General features: G+C 37.7%; 1 protein-coding gene across 1 annotated transcript in view; it reads left to right on the forward strand.

Moving 5' to 3' along the window:
* LOC134751567 (inositol 1,4,5-trisphosphate receptor) overlaps positions 1-16,580 on the forward strand; it is a 143,404-nt gene that overhangs the window by 92,695 nt on the left and 34,129 nt on the right. Inside the window, exons 33-41 of the mRNA XM_063687027.1 lie at positions 251-386; positions 1,676-1,838; positions 2,668-2,807; positions 6,240-6,360; positions 6,850-6,992; positions 8,016-8,206; positions 10,704-10,815; positions 13,120-13,197; positions 16,237-16,435. Coding sequence (XP_063543097.1) covers positions 251-386; positions 1,676-1,838; positions 2,668-2,807; positions 6,240-6,360; positions 6,850-6,992; positions 8,016-8,206; positions 10,704-10,815; positions 13,120-13,197; positions 16,237-16,435 — 1,283 coding nt within the window. The remainder of the gene's footprint in view (positions 1-250; positions 387-1,675; positions 1,839-2,667; positions 2,808-6,239; positions 6,361-6,849; positions 6,993-8,015; positions 8,207-10,703; positions 10,816-13,119; positions 13,198-16,236; positions 16,436-16,580) is intronic.

Raw genomic sequence — 16,580 nt, forward strand, 5'->3', positions numbered from 1 at the left:
GTGCGTCTGTCTGTGGCACTGAACTCTTACGTTACGAGTGAACCGATTTGGTTGCTTTAATTTATTTAATTAATTAATTAATTTTATTTTTATTTAATTTTCAATCTTAGTTGGTAAATACATAGTGGTCGAGTCCTCCTATTAGGTATGAAGTGCCTGTATCAGGAGACCTCGCTCTTCCAGAATTACATATATATATTTTTTAACTTTTTTATTTATACTTTAATTTTTATTTTTTATTTCCTTACAGATACCACATTCAGTTGGTGAAGCTTCTCACATGTTGTACGATGGGCAAAAATGTGTACACCGAGATAAAATGTCACAGTCTGTTACCTCTCGACGACATCGTGTCCATGATCACGCATCCCGACTGTATACCAGAGGTACACTTGAAATGTTCAACTTTAGTCATAGGTATAATTCTAACATCAAACATTCAGCAAATAGGCCACAGGGGCACTTTTACATGTCAATTTTTACATGCAATATAATTAACCAAAAATTACAAAAAACAATTACAAATATGGAATCAATAAAATATTAGATACTTTGTTAGAGATGTATCAAGTAATCAAGTCTTAATGTCAAATTACACAAAAAAACCGGCCAAGTGCGAGTCGGATTCGCGCACGAAAGGTTCCATACCATAACGGAAAAAAACAGCAAAAAAATCACGTTTGTTGTATGGGAGCCCCATTTAAATTTTTATATTATTCTGTTTTTAGTATTTGTTGTTATAGCGGCAACAGAAATACATAATCTGTGAAAATTTCAACTGTCTAGCTATCACGGTTCATGAGATACAGCCTGGTGATAGACAGACAGACGGACAGATGGACAGACGGACGGACAGACGGACAGCGGAGTCTTAGAAATAGGGTCCCGTTTTTACCCTTTGGGTACGGAACCTGCACAAATTTAGAGGAACGCAAAAAAAAATGTTTAATTACTAATTTTGAATTACTTTAGGTGCTGTAATCCAGTAATTATTATTATTACATTGTGCAACATGGGGCGTAAGTTAAATATTGCAAACGAGAGTATAGTTAAATCGCGACGGCTTGCTTGACGGTTTACAATATTATTACGCACAATGTTTTTCAGCACACTTGCGATACAAAAATGAAGTATAATGACAAAAAACTGTTAATTATAATATTAGAAACTTTATAACTCCCTAGGGAAAACGCTTTTTCTATAGTTCCCGCTAAGCCTGCGTGCAATTCCACATTTACTGAGCGAGTGTGATAAAACCTTTTTTTTGCGTTCCTCTAAATTTGTCCATGAGTATATGGGGCATTTTCTATGAAAAGGGACCTTGTTGTCGATGGCGCTTACGCCGCACAGCGTCGCGCGGCTTTGTATTTATATCGGAGCATCGTTTATAATGGCGTAAGCGCCATCGACAATAAGGTCCCTTTTTATAGAAAACACCACATATTGTGGATCTGAAGTCCTTGACATACCGGGTGCAAGAGAGTCGCGACCCTTTTATCATTATTTCCTGAAGATTTATGCTTATCGACATTAGAGAACGAGACATGTGGTCTTCCAGTTTGACTGCGGCGACTGGTCACACCGCGTCTTCGGCAGCCGAGGGCGCGCCCCGTACAACAGGAGAAAATACCACATATTTTGAATATTTCTGTAATTTAACTTTTCTTTTGACCAGGTAAAAGAAGCGTACGTGGGCTTCCTAAACCACTGCTACATCGACACGGAAGTGGAAATGAAGGAGATCTATTCCAGTAACTACATGTGGGACTTGTTCGAGCGATCGTTCCTACAAGACATGCAGGCGATACTACAAGGAGACGCGCTTTTTCAAGTGGCTGGTAAGTTGTTAAACCCCTTGCAACAATCAATTTTTAAAATAATTAATTAATTAACAAAAAAACTATACTCATCCTTTTCTTTCGGGTGCTAGTACTAGTGTAAAATAAAGATAGTATGATTCTCTCTGTCTATGTTTGAAATGAGACAGTCCTTTTGACAAACTATAATTACAAATACAGATTTAAAATATTTCATTTAAATATTAGCGGTAAAAATGTCTACTCAAACACGCATAGGTATTTATTTAATCGTTTTGGAAGTAAAGTTGAACATTTTTCATTCTGTAATTCTATTTTATTGATTGTGTTATTTAATATGAGTTTCGACGAAAACATTAAATGAATACCTGTTAATTATACTCCATGTTTAAGGCAACGATGTATGTGAAGCATAATATCAACATAAAAAACTATGTAATCTTAAAGATCTTAGTTATGTGGCTAACACTACAGTCAGACGGATGCAAGGCGAAAAAATCAAAGATACATAAATATATCTTGAAAATTTGTGTAAAAAATTGATAAACTACATGTGTAAAATATACGTCACGTGTGATAAAGATAGGTATAGGTGGTAGTTATATTTTGTGCCCCGTTTACTTTTAGTTTCTTTAGAAATAAAAATTTATTTTCGTGGAGATTTCTTTATTTATTTCATTGCGTTTGAGAAAGCACTATACATACATCGGCGTGAAAAGGGGTTGTCGGCCTCATAACTAGCCGTATATATGCATTCGCCCGGCAACCCCTTATGTACTATTGTGAAGTCGGTTGTTCTTTTGTCAAAGGTTATTTAGTATTGATTTGCTAATATAACATTTGTATCCAGTCCCAGGCACATCTGAGGAGCCGCCAGCTGCGACCGGCGGGGCGCAGAAGGCGTGGGTGAACTACGTTACAGACGTATTAGTTCAGACGATATGCACGTTTTTTAACTCGCCCTTCAGTGACCAGAGCACCACTGTGCAGGTACTCGTGTGATATAATTATCTCTTTTTAAATTAGTTTGTGTAAACTATGTATAATTTATTTCTCGCCATGTTTTATGTTTTTTTCCTTTATATTGCTTTCTTTTTGTCTGTTACCTTCCGTGATTCTCACTTGATGGTCTCATCGGAAGATCAGCGCTGGAAGTCGCCAGCAGCATGCTGAGATGGGGCCATTTTGTGACACTTTATTTTCACTATGTTCTTTTAATGTATATCTATTGTCTGTGTGTTTACGAATAAAAACTATTCTATTCTATAATTGTATCCAGTAATAGCGGGAGCACAGTAGGCCTAATACACCTACTGAGCGTTTTATTTAAAAAAATATTTTTCCTTTATTTTTCAAAGACATTTTAAAGCCCACCATACAAAGTTTTCCTATTTTTAATTTAAACCTTGTTGTATAGTAGATTAGGGTGACTTTAGTTTGTTTTAGAAAACAATGAAACAAAAGAAATGCTACTTAATTCAGTTAGTGTAAAGTTCAAATTAGATTGAAACAGTGTACATTGTATTGCACATTGGGCTTTACGAGGTTAAAGTTACTCGCCATGGCGAGACAGCGCTCTTTTTTACAATTTTATGCACCTTTTTAATAACAAAACTTCCGTGAGACACAGACATATTAAACATACGTGAGTGACCCGTTATTAATATGTTTAATATTTTATGCACCTACTTAAGGTGCTATTTTACTATGCTTACCCTAAGTTTGACATTAAAGTTACTCTTAGAAAAAATATACCTATATAGTAAAGTATCCTTTTACAAATACATGATTCTACCTAAAAGATACACTGTGCTAAAATAACAAATCTAATATTGCAAAATTGTTATGGGAATTTTTGCTAGCTTCATTTGTGATCATTATGTATCTACACCTACTTGTTCTCGCTTCGAAATGGTGTTAAATTTTTGTATTATAATTAATTAATTCCTGTGTTTATTCACGCATTCCAACGGATCGTTATTCAATTGTGTAAGTATATGAGCATTTTATTCTAATATCAGAGGCGGAGCAGGAATTTGAACCAGGGACCGGACAACCCTTTCCGCGATAAAACCCTTTCAATGGGCGACACTTAAACACGGCTAACACATTGAAAGACTTTCCCTTTTGAACTGCAAGCCCATTCATACCCTTACCTTTGACTAACCCTTACCGAAAAGCTAACCAAAAATAAGGCTAGCTCTTAATAAGGGTTACCCTTATCTTTAAGCGCTTTTTATAAAGGTTTCCCTTTGCGTGAAAGAGACAGGATTGGTATATATCTACGGTAGTGTATGTAAAGGAAAGAAAATACGTGCCTAGTCAAAGAACGCCGCCGTCGCCGCCGACGATCGCTCGGATTCGAAGTAATGTGTGCTTTATGAACAAGGTAGACGACTTAAATTAGCACGCTTATATGCTAAAAGGGAAGCCCTTTATAAGGCTAACCCTTATAAGCAATATGCAAGGTGTTGGTGAGCGGATGATAAGGGTTTTGTAAGGGTATTTGGGCTACCGATTACTCAAATGTGGTAGCTTTATATAAGGATTTTTAAAACCAAAACAAAGGGTTTCGTCTGGCAAAGGGTATGGTGAGTTAAGCCTTATGCAATACCCTTATAAAACCCAGTCATGTAGTGCGGCGTATTTAGCGCGAGTCAATGGGTCGAATGTAGCTCAAAGTCGCACTTAAGTGGGCCAAGTTAGGCTTCGTTCACACGGCATTGTCCTGCACGTTTTTTTGCAGTATACGTATTAACGGATAAGTAGTGGCGCATACTTTGTTCATAGAACCATTCACACGGCGTTTGTACTGCAAAAAAACGTACATTATTTATACGTTTAAACGGATACTCACCGGTGAGTATCCGTTTAAACGTTGTCAAGCAAATCGAATAAACTTTAACGTATTCAGTTTGCAGTGGCGCGTTTCGTTCTGTTTCATTCACACGGCACGATGTTATACGTTTTTTATCGAATAACAACCGAATGCGTCTATAGTACTAGAGTAACTTTTGGCGGGAACGCACGTTAACTTTTGGCGGGAATGCACGTATTTTGTTAGCAATTTCAAGATTAACATGCGCGTATAAATTGTAGTGACAATAATGACATAATCCGTCGGTCTCTTGCCACCATCAATGTACCCGCTCTTCTTGAGCCGACTGGCATTATCAGAGATGATGGCAAGAGGCCCGATGGGATGTCCTGGGTTCCTTGGAGCTTGGGACGGATGTTGGTGTGGGATGCTACCTGCGTAGACACACTGGCACCGTCCCACCTCCAACGGACTAATGTAAAAGCGGGCGGAGCGGCGGAAAGCGCCGAAATTTTAAAACGTAATAAATATAAGAGCCTCGGTAGAGAGTATCATTTCGTTCCATTTGGAGTTGAAACTCTAGGTCCATGGGGTCCCAGCGCGCATAAGTTGTTTGCAGAAATCGCGAAGCGTCTGGTTGACGTAACTGGTGACCGAAGAGCTGGCGGCTTTCTCGCACAACGTATCAGCATTGCGATACAGCGGGGAAATGCCGCCAGCATCCTTGGTACAATGCCTCAAGGGCCTATTTTAGATTTAAGCTAGTTATTAATTTCGTTTACGTAGTACCACTGTATATATCTTGTATGTAAATAAATTTGTCACATGTAGGTCTAGGTAATAATTTTAATTGTAGTTGTGCGTATAAATTTTCAAACGTTTTATTACGCACTGATTCTTTATTTATGGGATGTACCCGAAAACCTTCTGTTTTGTCGGCGGCGAAATCTTTGTCGCCATCGATACCAATATAAAAGTACGATGAAGCGTGGATCCATCTCAGACGTCTGCCCACTGCGACAACTGCGTGAATGAAAACTGTCGCTATTCGGCGTGAAAACGGTTATAATACGGTTTAAAATCGAATACGTGGAAAAATTGCAGGACGTTGCCGTGTGAACCTAGCCTTAATCAACCACAAGCTGAATAGAAGACACTAGACAGCAGTACAAGTTTTATAGAGCTAGGACTGCTGCTGCTGTTTTTTATGTAGGCTGTGGAGATTGCACCTTTTCATACAAACGTAGTTCCGCTCTCATTTTAAAACTACGTGTTGGATTGTAATGAAACTTTGCACATACAATGACATGAGGTATATCTAGGTCTGTAATTAGTTTATATAGCTCCAGTTTATAAAACAAACGAAATAGAGCAAAAACAAGTTTTGTATGCAAAACTTAAATTCGCTGTAATTTTGAAACTATGGTATCTGAAGCTACATAAACTAAGTACAGACATAGATATACCTCATGTCATTGTATGTGCATGTATGTTATTTCAGAGCAAATTAGCTAGTCGTTTTAAAATGAGAGCGGAACTACGTTTGTATGGAGAACCGAGCTAGCCGGGGATCCATAATTATTCATATTTATTTATGCACCCAGACACGGCAGTCAATCTTCGTGAAGCTTCTTCAAACCACCTTCCGCATCTACCAGTGCCCCTGGCTGACTCCCCCTCAAAAGCTTAATGTGGAGAAGTGCATCCGGACCCTTAGCGAAGTCGGTAAGTCATTAGCCGTTTAAATGTTGACTGCATGGAGGGCATGCAAGATGTGAACCAGTTCCCGTTGTCGGATTAACCTAGAATTTAACACAATTTTGGGGTTTCGGGGTCGGCTGGTACCGTCGAGCTGGTCTAATGATTAATGATGAAAACTAGAGGTACCATGTTGAATAACATAGTTAACGATAGCAGCATGTATCTAGTATTTTTTACAAAGTTAACTAGGTATAGTATGCTTCTTCTCAAATGACTTTTTCGTCTAAGACGGTAATCTGTTAAACAAAAGCCATTGTTCCTTTTGTGCGAGCGGTCGCCCATTGTGTACCATTGTGTCTGAACACTATAGGCGACCGCTCACAAGGTGCAGACTATAACTGTGCGAGCTTTGGTGCCAGTTTGGTAAAAAGCGGTCAGATCTATGAGGGTTTCGTTGTTCAAGCAGTATCAAAACCAAATGGATATTTACAAAAACTTGTTTTTTGTTTTCAGCTAAATCCCGCAGCATCGCCATACCTCTAGAGTTGGAAGGCAAGATTCAGGCAGTGTTCGAGAAAGTGGCGCAGTTCTCCCGACAGACCAGCAAGTGGCTGCTCGCCTCCAAAACCTCCAAACTAGAGAAAATGGCTTCTCAGGTGACCATTAACATAACTGTTTTTTTTTTCTTGAGTCCCCGGCAAGCTCGGCCGAATTGCACCTTCCCATACAAACGTAGTTCCGCTCTCATTTTAAAACTACTTGTTGGATTGTAATGAAACTTTGCAGGTACATCTAGGTCTGAAATTAGTTTATATAGCTCCAGTTTATAAAACAAACGAAATAAAGCTAAAACAAGTTTTGTATGAAAAACTTAAATTCGCTGTATTTTTTTAACTATGATATTTGAAGCTACATAAACTAATTGCAGACATAGATGTACCTTATCCTATTGTAAGTACAAAGTTTCAGAGCAATCTAGCTAGTCGTTTTAAAATGAGAGCGGAACTACGTTTGTATGGAGAACTGAGCTTACCGGAGACCCTTCACATTTTTCATTAACGATATAAAGGTCCTATAATGGCAGACTTTTAATGTTGATTTTTTATGACATTTCAAAGTGAACTGAAAATTTCATTATACAACGATTTAGTAAACTATAATATTACGCAACACTTCTGTCTCTGTGTAGAACTCGATAGCTTACACAGATGCCTGATAAGTCTTCAGTTTTACCTAGACGGAATGTTATTTCAACCCATTTTCTCGCTCGATAAATAAGAGAAAGATGTAATTGTCTTAACTATGATTTCTGTATTCAAACATTGCATTGGTGTACTGCAAAAAAAAAACGTGTTAGATATCAGTAATTTTTATATTAACGTCGGCCACCAATATAACACTTTAAACTCTCGCGTTTTATACACATAATTAATGTCATTACCGGGTCATTTATATAAACTAATATTGTGTAGTTTAGTGTTGTTTATCAAGATCTCAATTGACATTTTGCTTGGACGTCAGTCTTCCGTGACCACAGCTAGTGCAACCTAGCAGAAACGTCGGAAAAAAGGTAAAATAATGGTAATGGTAAGGTAATGACATTAATTATGTGTTCGCCACCAACTTTTTTAATTACGCTCCTATTTACAATATAACTGAATACTACTGTTTTCTTATAGTCGAACCTACAAAACGACAGATCGGTAATGGAAGGTCTGCAAGAAATTGTCGCACTGCTAGAAGAGCAACTGCGGCCACTTTTACAAGCCGAGCTGTCACTGCTAGTGGACATCTTGTACAAACCACATTTGCTGTTCACTAGTCCAGGCGAAGCTGCTGAGGAAAATACGAGAGGCATCTTTATATCCAGGTACATTGACAATAGTACATTACTACAGAGGCCGGGAAGGAAGGGGTTGCCGGCCGGATATAGTTATAAGGCCGAAAACCCGTTTTCACGCCGATGTATGTATAGTGCTTTTCTCAAACGTTTAATATAGGTATATAGTTTGTCAAAGGACTGTCTTATTTCAAACATAGACAGAGAGAATCATACTATCTTTGTCTTACACTAGTACTAACACCCAAAAGAAAAGGATGAGTATAGTTTTTTTTGTTCTTATTTACTAACAAGATTTGCTTGACCAACTATATATATCAATCAAATATAGTTTTTTTTTAATAGGCGTATTGGCAGAATGTCATAAACGAACCAAAAAGCAAATATTGCTTATAGTTTTTTTTTATTGGCTGAATGCCATGATGCTGTGCCACAATTATATGTAAAATAGAAATTTAAAAAAAGCCACTTCCTGGCCTAGGCCTGCAACTTTGTATGAAATTTCATTACAGACCTCTCGTCTAGCCGCGCCTGAAACGTGATACTTCCCAGCCTCATATAAAGAACGTAATATCAATATTACATAGCATGTTTGAGAAAATTACCCTGCACTCGTAATAGTTTTTCTACGTAACTGAGCAATTACATAACGGAGGGCTTACAGTACCGGTCAAAAGTTTAAGTTCACCCTTTGTTTTCGGTACAAATGAGTACTTTTGTGATATAATTTTTTCCAGTTCGGATGTGGAAATTTGTTTTCAACTGATCCGGTATTGTTTCTCGAGATGTTTTTGATTAGTCAGACACAATTTACGTACATTTCTAAACATCTCATTCCCTAAAATCTTATTAGAACCACAACGAATTGCGTCGGTGGAGATACCCAAAGTGTCCGAAGTGTGTGCGCATGAATCCATATTATCTGCCTAAGAAAGTGTTTCAGTTTCTCAGTCTAAGGTAACCGACATAGGTTTTAGGATTGTACCTATATTTTTAAAGTGGCGCGGCCACATGGCTGAACATCTGCCATCATGCCTATAAGTTTTTAGGGAATGAGCTAATCTGTTTAGAAATGTACGTAAATTGTGTCTGAAAATCAAAACATCTCTGGAAACAATAACGGATCAGTTGGAAACAAATTTCGACATCCGAACTGCAAAAAAATATCGCACAAAAGTACTCACATGTACCGAAAACAAGGGGTGAACTTAATCTTTTGACCGGTACTGTATGTTGGCATTGGCAGTTTGTGTAGGTACGTATGTATTGAGCATAGAGTAACTTATACTAGAGCGGTACTGTCATAGTAAATTTTGTAACCCCAGTAAATTCACTGCCATCTGTCGACACACTTTAAAACTAAAAATGAAGATTTATAAAAATACGATAGAATGTATTTAAATATAGATAAATGTTTTTTTTTATTTGCATTGATTATTTTTATGATTTTGACCCATGTTCTTTCACTGATATGCGTTAAAATTGTTAAATAACAAACGAAACCGTCAACGCCATCTATACGACTGTAGGCCAAAACTAGTAGCGCCCTCTGAACGAGAATCAAATTTTCTTGATTTTCGAGGCACGTTTTTTCCTTAGACTGTATCCATCTATTACGGAGTTATATCTATCTTTGGTATTGAGATTATCGTATGTTCTATTAGAATGTTAACCCTTAAATGCATGATTTTTTGTATAACTTTTTAATAAATTGAAATAGATGTGTCATGCTGTATAAAAGTAATAAATGTGATTTTGGATAGCTGCATATTGAGCCACGGACCATCAAATATACGATGCATATATACATCATTATGCATTTAAGGGTTAAATTAACAAGCCGATTTCGATGAATTAACGAATGCTATAATAAAAATAAAGCCTAATTAACTTTACGCGGGCTATGAATACGAATCGATACGTTTTTGTTGCTCGTTGAGTACAGCCAATATAATTAAACAATTTTTGAGAAGGATCGATCTGGTTGTTGCATTACAAATTTTTACAACATGAGCAAGCTGTTGATCACTTGACCCTGTATTTTACAAATAATGAAAACAGTTTCTCACCTCAGCAGCTCGAACAAGCCCTTTTTTCGTCACTCCCTGGAGTGAGGAAAGTGCGACTTTCGTCACTCCAGGGAGTAAAACAAAGTAACTTTTTAATTTAGTGAAGGCCATGAACTGCCACTTCATACTTTGATTACAATTTTTTTTTGTTTATGAATTATTCTGTGTAATTCGAAATACATTTAACCTTTAATATGTTCTCACTACTGAGGTGAAAAATTATGTGTGCAACACGAGAGCAAAGTTATTTTACATCTCGTGTTTTTGAGTCCCTCGCCACGCTCAAGATTCTAACTTAGAATTCAATTATAGAATCTTGCGCTTTCTCGGGACTCAAAATAAACACTCGCAAGAAAAACCAATTTTCCTCTCTTTTTGCATAAATAACTATATTTTCAATGTGATAAGCAGATCAAACCAGTTTCCTCTAAAACTTATTTTCAAAATAATATTTTCAGGCTAATTCGTCATACGGAGAAGCTTTTAGAGGAGAAAGAAGAGACGCTGTGTGTGAAAGTGCTGCGGACTCTGAGGGAGATGATGGCTGTCGATCCTGAATATGGAGATAAGGTAAAAAACCGGCAAAAAAAGTATGTCCCCTGGGAACCGTGTCTTCGCGGCATATACGTCATTTAAGTAACGCTGCTTTACTTTACTGGCAATTTTCGTAAATCGGAAAGATTTGATTATATAAAATACTAGCTTTTGCCCGCGACTTCGTCTGCGTGGAATTAGTGATTTGGGTACCTTAATTCTTAAACAAATCTGCTTTTTAATACATCCTTTTTTCACCCCCAAATTGGTCCACACTATACATTTCCAACCCATTTTTTACACCCTCAAGGGATGATTTCGGGGATAAAATTATTCCTCCCACACACATTCCTTTCCCACAGCTCAAACTATCCCCATACCAAGTTTCATCTAAATCGGTTCAGCGGTTATTGATTCCCCATACAAATTTCCACCCCCCTTTTCACCCTCTTGAGGGGTGAGTTCTGGGATAAAAAGTATCCTGTGTCCTTCCCCGGGACTCAAACTATCTGTATACCAAATTTCAACTAAATCGGTTCAGCGGTTTAAGCGTGAAGAGGTAACACACAGACAGACGACAGACAGACAGACTTTCGCATTAATAATATTAGTATGGATTAGTGGATATTTTTTTTATGATGTATAGGCAGGCGTTTGACCACGATCCCACCTGATGGTAAGTGATGATGCGGTCTACGGTGGAGCACGCTTACCTATGAGATACTTATATCTATCTTTGGAGATACCTATTAACTGTTGCCTTGAAGAGCCCCAGATTGTACTCACGCGGAAACACAGACTCGGGCAGGGCGTTCCACTCCTTGGCAGTTCGCATAAGAAATGTGGAAGCAAAACGCTTCGTGCGTATTTTTGGAGTTCCTACCATGAAGCGGTGCCGGAGTGCCGTTTGTCTTGTAGACCGATGGTAAAAATGGGACGGAGGAATAAGGTTGTGCAGTTCCTCGGCACACTCTCCGAAATGTAACCTGTAAAAGATCCACAGGCTGGCAACCTTGCGACGATGCTCCAGACTTTGGAGTCGAGCATTCGTCAGATTGCTGTTATTGATGATATTCTTGTCCCTCCTCTCAACTGATTCGAGCGCCACATCAGGGCTTTTGCCCTCGTAAAATTAGCGGAATTGTTTTTTTTTTTGTAGAAGCGTTCATGAAACGAGTCTCAGATGTACAATGAAAAATATAAAGCTAGTTTTTAGTGCTCGCGTTTTAAAATCCTGATCACTTCATCAAGAAGTTTAATTTGATGAAAAACGTTTTGTGAATTAGGTAGAATTTAAAAAATCGGCCAAGTGCGAGTCGGACTCGCGCACGAAGGGTTCCGTACCATTACGCAAAAAAAGACACGTTTGTTGTACGGGAGCCCCACTTAAATATTTATTTTATACCGTTTTTAGTATTTGTTGTTATAGCGGCAACAGAAATACATAAACTGTGAAAATTTCTACTGTCTAGCTATCACGGTTCATGAGATACAGCCTGGTGACAGACGGACAGACAGACAGCGGAGTCTTAGTAATAGGGTCCCGTTTTTACCCTTTGGGTATGGAACCCTAAAAATCAATCAATGTCATAAGTCATGAACTCGTGAATTTAAAAGTGCTTTTACACATCACCACACAGGGAAAACATCAGTCTGCGGGTGGTTTGTTAACAACAAGCGTGCATTATGTTTTTTTTTATACTTCGATGACTTGGCGAGGGTTTACTGATGTTTTGGCGAAAATTACTTGACAAACCTTCAGTTGCCAAATTATTTATCCCATATTTTTAGTTGGGCGAAATTTCATTTCGCAAATTTACATAATCCAACCTAACCAATCCCAACCTAGTACGTCATTTTCATTTCGCAAGTATGGGGTTGGGAAATGAAATGGTTGCGAAGTAAGGTTATGCCAACGATTGGTTTGTCAAACGAAACTTTGGCTTAAAGTTGGTCGCCAAGTGAAATTTGGCGAAATAAATTTCGCCAAAAAGGAAATACACCCTTGGCGAGCCGTCAACCCACGCGCTATAACTTAACGCGCGTTCTATGCGACCTTCGTACTCGTTGCGATAATCCATACTATAATATTATTGTATTCATTATTAAAATTTATTGGATTTTGATTTTATTGTTAAAAGTTTTGTTTTTATTTTTAATGTATTTACTAACACATAGCTATAACGATGGTACTAACAATATTGTATGGAATTTTGAATGTTCTGAAATAAAGATTGTTTTTTTTTTTTTTTTTATTATAAATGCAAGTGTTATTTTTGAACTGAAATTAAAATATCTTGAGCGTGTACTCGCTATACTAGTAACATTGTCACGTTGCAGGGCAACCAGCTCCGCAATAAGCTGCTGTCGCAGTACTTCGTGAACCGCAAGTCCGAGCCCAAGCTCCAGCCCGCGCCCGCGCCCGCGCCCGCGCCCCCGCCCCCGCACCCGCACCCGCCCCCCTCCGGCGCCGCCGCCGCCGCCCACGCCGCCGCGCACGGGCCCGGGGGTGAGACACCTTACAGTCTGGCAACAAAGAGTAGAAAAAGTGGCACCACTGTAGTGTCGTCCCTTTCAAATCAATCTAAGAAAAACGGGACGACACTACAGTGTTGCCACTTTTTAATTTCTACTCTTTCTTGCCAGACTGTACTTACAGTGGATAATGTGGATATACATTGTTAGAGGGAATAGGGTAGTTGTCAATTTTTTATTAATGGTATCAATCGATCAGGTTTTTTTTGGGATCAAATATATGTATGGGAGCAAAACAAAGGTGACAAATGATGGTCAGTCTGGCATCGCCACTTTACTGAGCAAACACAAATGGCAACACATCGTGACGTCACTGTGTCACTTTGCTTAGAAGCCGTTCCGATGTATGGAAAACAAGAAAATTGCGATTTTGTCGGTGAAATATTGCGTTTATGTATAATGTTGCTGTACAATATTTTTTTAAGAAAATGTAAGGAATCGAATGGTACCGTAATTTTTTGCCTATTTGAAAGTTAAAAAAAAATTTGTTTTTTTTCGAAACTGTGGTCTTTTTTATACAACTGCCCAAAAAAGAGAGTGTAATGTTTTTATTATTCCCATATATTTATATATAAAATTCAACATGTGTCAACTACCCTATTAGTAATACTCCGTACATCTACCTGATAAGAGCGTATTGTAGTTATTTACATGGATTTTTATGGTCTCATATTAAATGAGTCACTGCAGTTACTCGTATCGTTGAGAGCCATTCATGAAAATTCAATTCGCGTAAAATAGTGCAAATAATAAGAGGCAGATACGACAGCTAACTAAGACCGACCGACCGATTATTAACCGGCGAAATGCCATCAAATTCCACAAATTTAAACACGATACGCTCAAAAACATACTGTTGCTAACAGAAAATTCTTCGTGTAATAGAAATGTTCTTAGTAAATGCACTTAGACAAGCACAGGGATTACTAATAAATTTAGCATTACGTTATTTAGAAATAGTGTTTAGACGTCACCTTGTTAACACAGGACGAAATTAAACGATAGTGTAGTGGACATTAGTTTACATTCATAAATCAAAATGTGGAAAGATAACATTCAAAACGTGCACATCATGATTATTAGAAATTACTTGTCATGATAGCCACAGGCGTAGTTATAACGATATTTGAGTATTTCCTTGCCTTAAATGCTACTTAATTTGATGTTGCCTTACTTCCATATTTACTTTAAAATAATAAGGATCAATAATTGTATTTTTTCGCATAGAAAAATCTAACTAATGAATTTGACTGTTGAATAATTTGACTAATCAGTTCAATTGCTCGCCTTCAGAATCTTGACTTGCTCAGAAAATGTATATTTACGCCTGTGGCTTTCTTTGCAATAATTACTGTGATAACATAGAAATCTGTGTATAGCTAAATAAGTGCCCGACGACATTGGTTCTTATTTAATTCATTGTTGAGACGATTTTTGTTTGATTTAACGCATGTGCCGCAGAAAACCATCAGACCATGCAGAAATCAGGTGGGTCTATCACAGGCTTCACGAGCAGCACTGCTGGCACAGTTTTAAAAACATATTCGACAATTATGTGGTGAAATTGGAATTGAATTTAGTCAATGTGGGGAAGACCGACATAACATTTTCGTTTGGGAAGCCCGTCATAAATAAGGCAAGAACTAGTATTTGGATACGTACTCCGATCAGACACAGTTAGAAAGGAAGAGCTTCCCTCCTGCTCTACCAACCTTCTGCAAGTGGAGTACGTGTACAAATGCAAGAATTAGAAGCGACGAAAGAGCTTGTAGACGGTCTTCTCCACATTAACTTACACGGCTTGGTGCACAACTCTTGTGATACTCAGACAAATTCGATATATTAAAATTGGTTACTCAAAAACGTCGAGATAATTTCGGCAAAAAAAACTTGAGTGCCCCTTTTAATGTATTTATTATAGTGTTCAAATTAAATAAATTGTTATAATATTTAAAGTGGATTATTTAAATTACCTAGGAAATGGAATCTGAGTATTTTACCATTTATAAAACTGTGCCACACCATCGTATGCAACATAGAGCACCAGTGTACACATTTATATTCAAATGCATGTGTGTTAGACTAGAATGGCTTCACAACACGCTGTGTAACTTCCGTTTCAGTTACCTATGTTTGAAAACACTTGTGACTGGAAGAGTCATATGATAATACCTTATTTTGAAAACCTTTTTACCAGCGCATTCGTTTTTCACGCTTTAAACGCATACTTTATAGATTCACATAGGTTAATACGAACATACACTGACATTAGAATGATATTTGAACATGTTATTTAGTTATAGTGCGTCTCGACCCGCCATTACTTGTACGAACAAGTACGAGCGAAATGCACGATAATTGAACGACATCAGTTAGATGTCATTTTGATATCAGTGTATGTTCGAATTGGCCTGACGATCTACTCGGTGTGAATGAAGATGTTACTCAAATGTTATTGCTGCTTTTACACGTTTGGCAGACTGATTGGCTTTGCATTTGTATAAAACGGAGCGAAATGTGTTTATTTAATTTATAAATTGAAGTTTATAAGAAAGAAAATAAAATTTTAATAAATCTGAGTAACTGCCCGAAAATAAATCGAGTAAGTTGAGAATATTCGATACTAAATGTCATTGTTTATTTGTTTAGATCCCGGGTACAAATATATTTAATACTTTGATCTCGATAGCTGACGTGCACGAAGCTTCGTGATACGGCTCGTGGTCCATCGGTGTCTTTATTTGTGCCATTTTCAACCAAAAGGGTACTTATTGTCGCTTGTCATTAAGGCGCTATTTCCATATTGCTTCAATTACAAATCAACCTTATCGACAACCGACAATGTGGTACCTTTTGGTTGAAAACGTCACATTTAGAGTCGCTGATAAGTTTCAAAATAATGTCAATTATTATTGCAGTTAGGTATTTCTATTATTTGTCAATATGGCACATAATCTTGTAACACGTAATTTACATACAGCTAAAGTGTTAATGCGGACGGGGCAGACCCTGGCGCAAGTGCAAGTCCACCTGAACCACGAGGGGGCCTCGGACCTGGTGGTGGACCTGGTCATCAAGAGCACCAACCGACCGGCCATCTTCCTTGAGGCGATACAGTTGGGTGAGTAAAATAGGGTAACTTGTAATTTGAAATTTAATTGAAGAAATTGGAATAATAATATGACGTCGTTGAGAAAGCCAAATCCGTTATGTGCTCTAATTTATTCATTTTCGGTGCTATTCATTGTACAGCCAAGGAATTTTAT

Source organism: Cydia strobilella, chromosome 22, assembly GCF_947568885.1.
Source record: "Cydia strobilella chromosome 22, ilCydStro3.1, whole genome shotgun sequence".
NCBI lineage: Eukaryota > Metazoa > Arthropoda > Insecta > Lepidoptera > Tortricidae > Cydia > Cydia strobilella.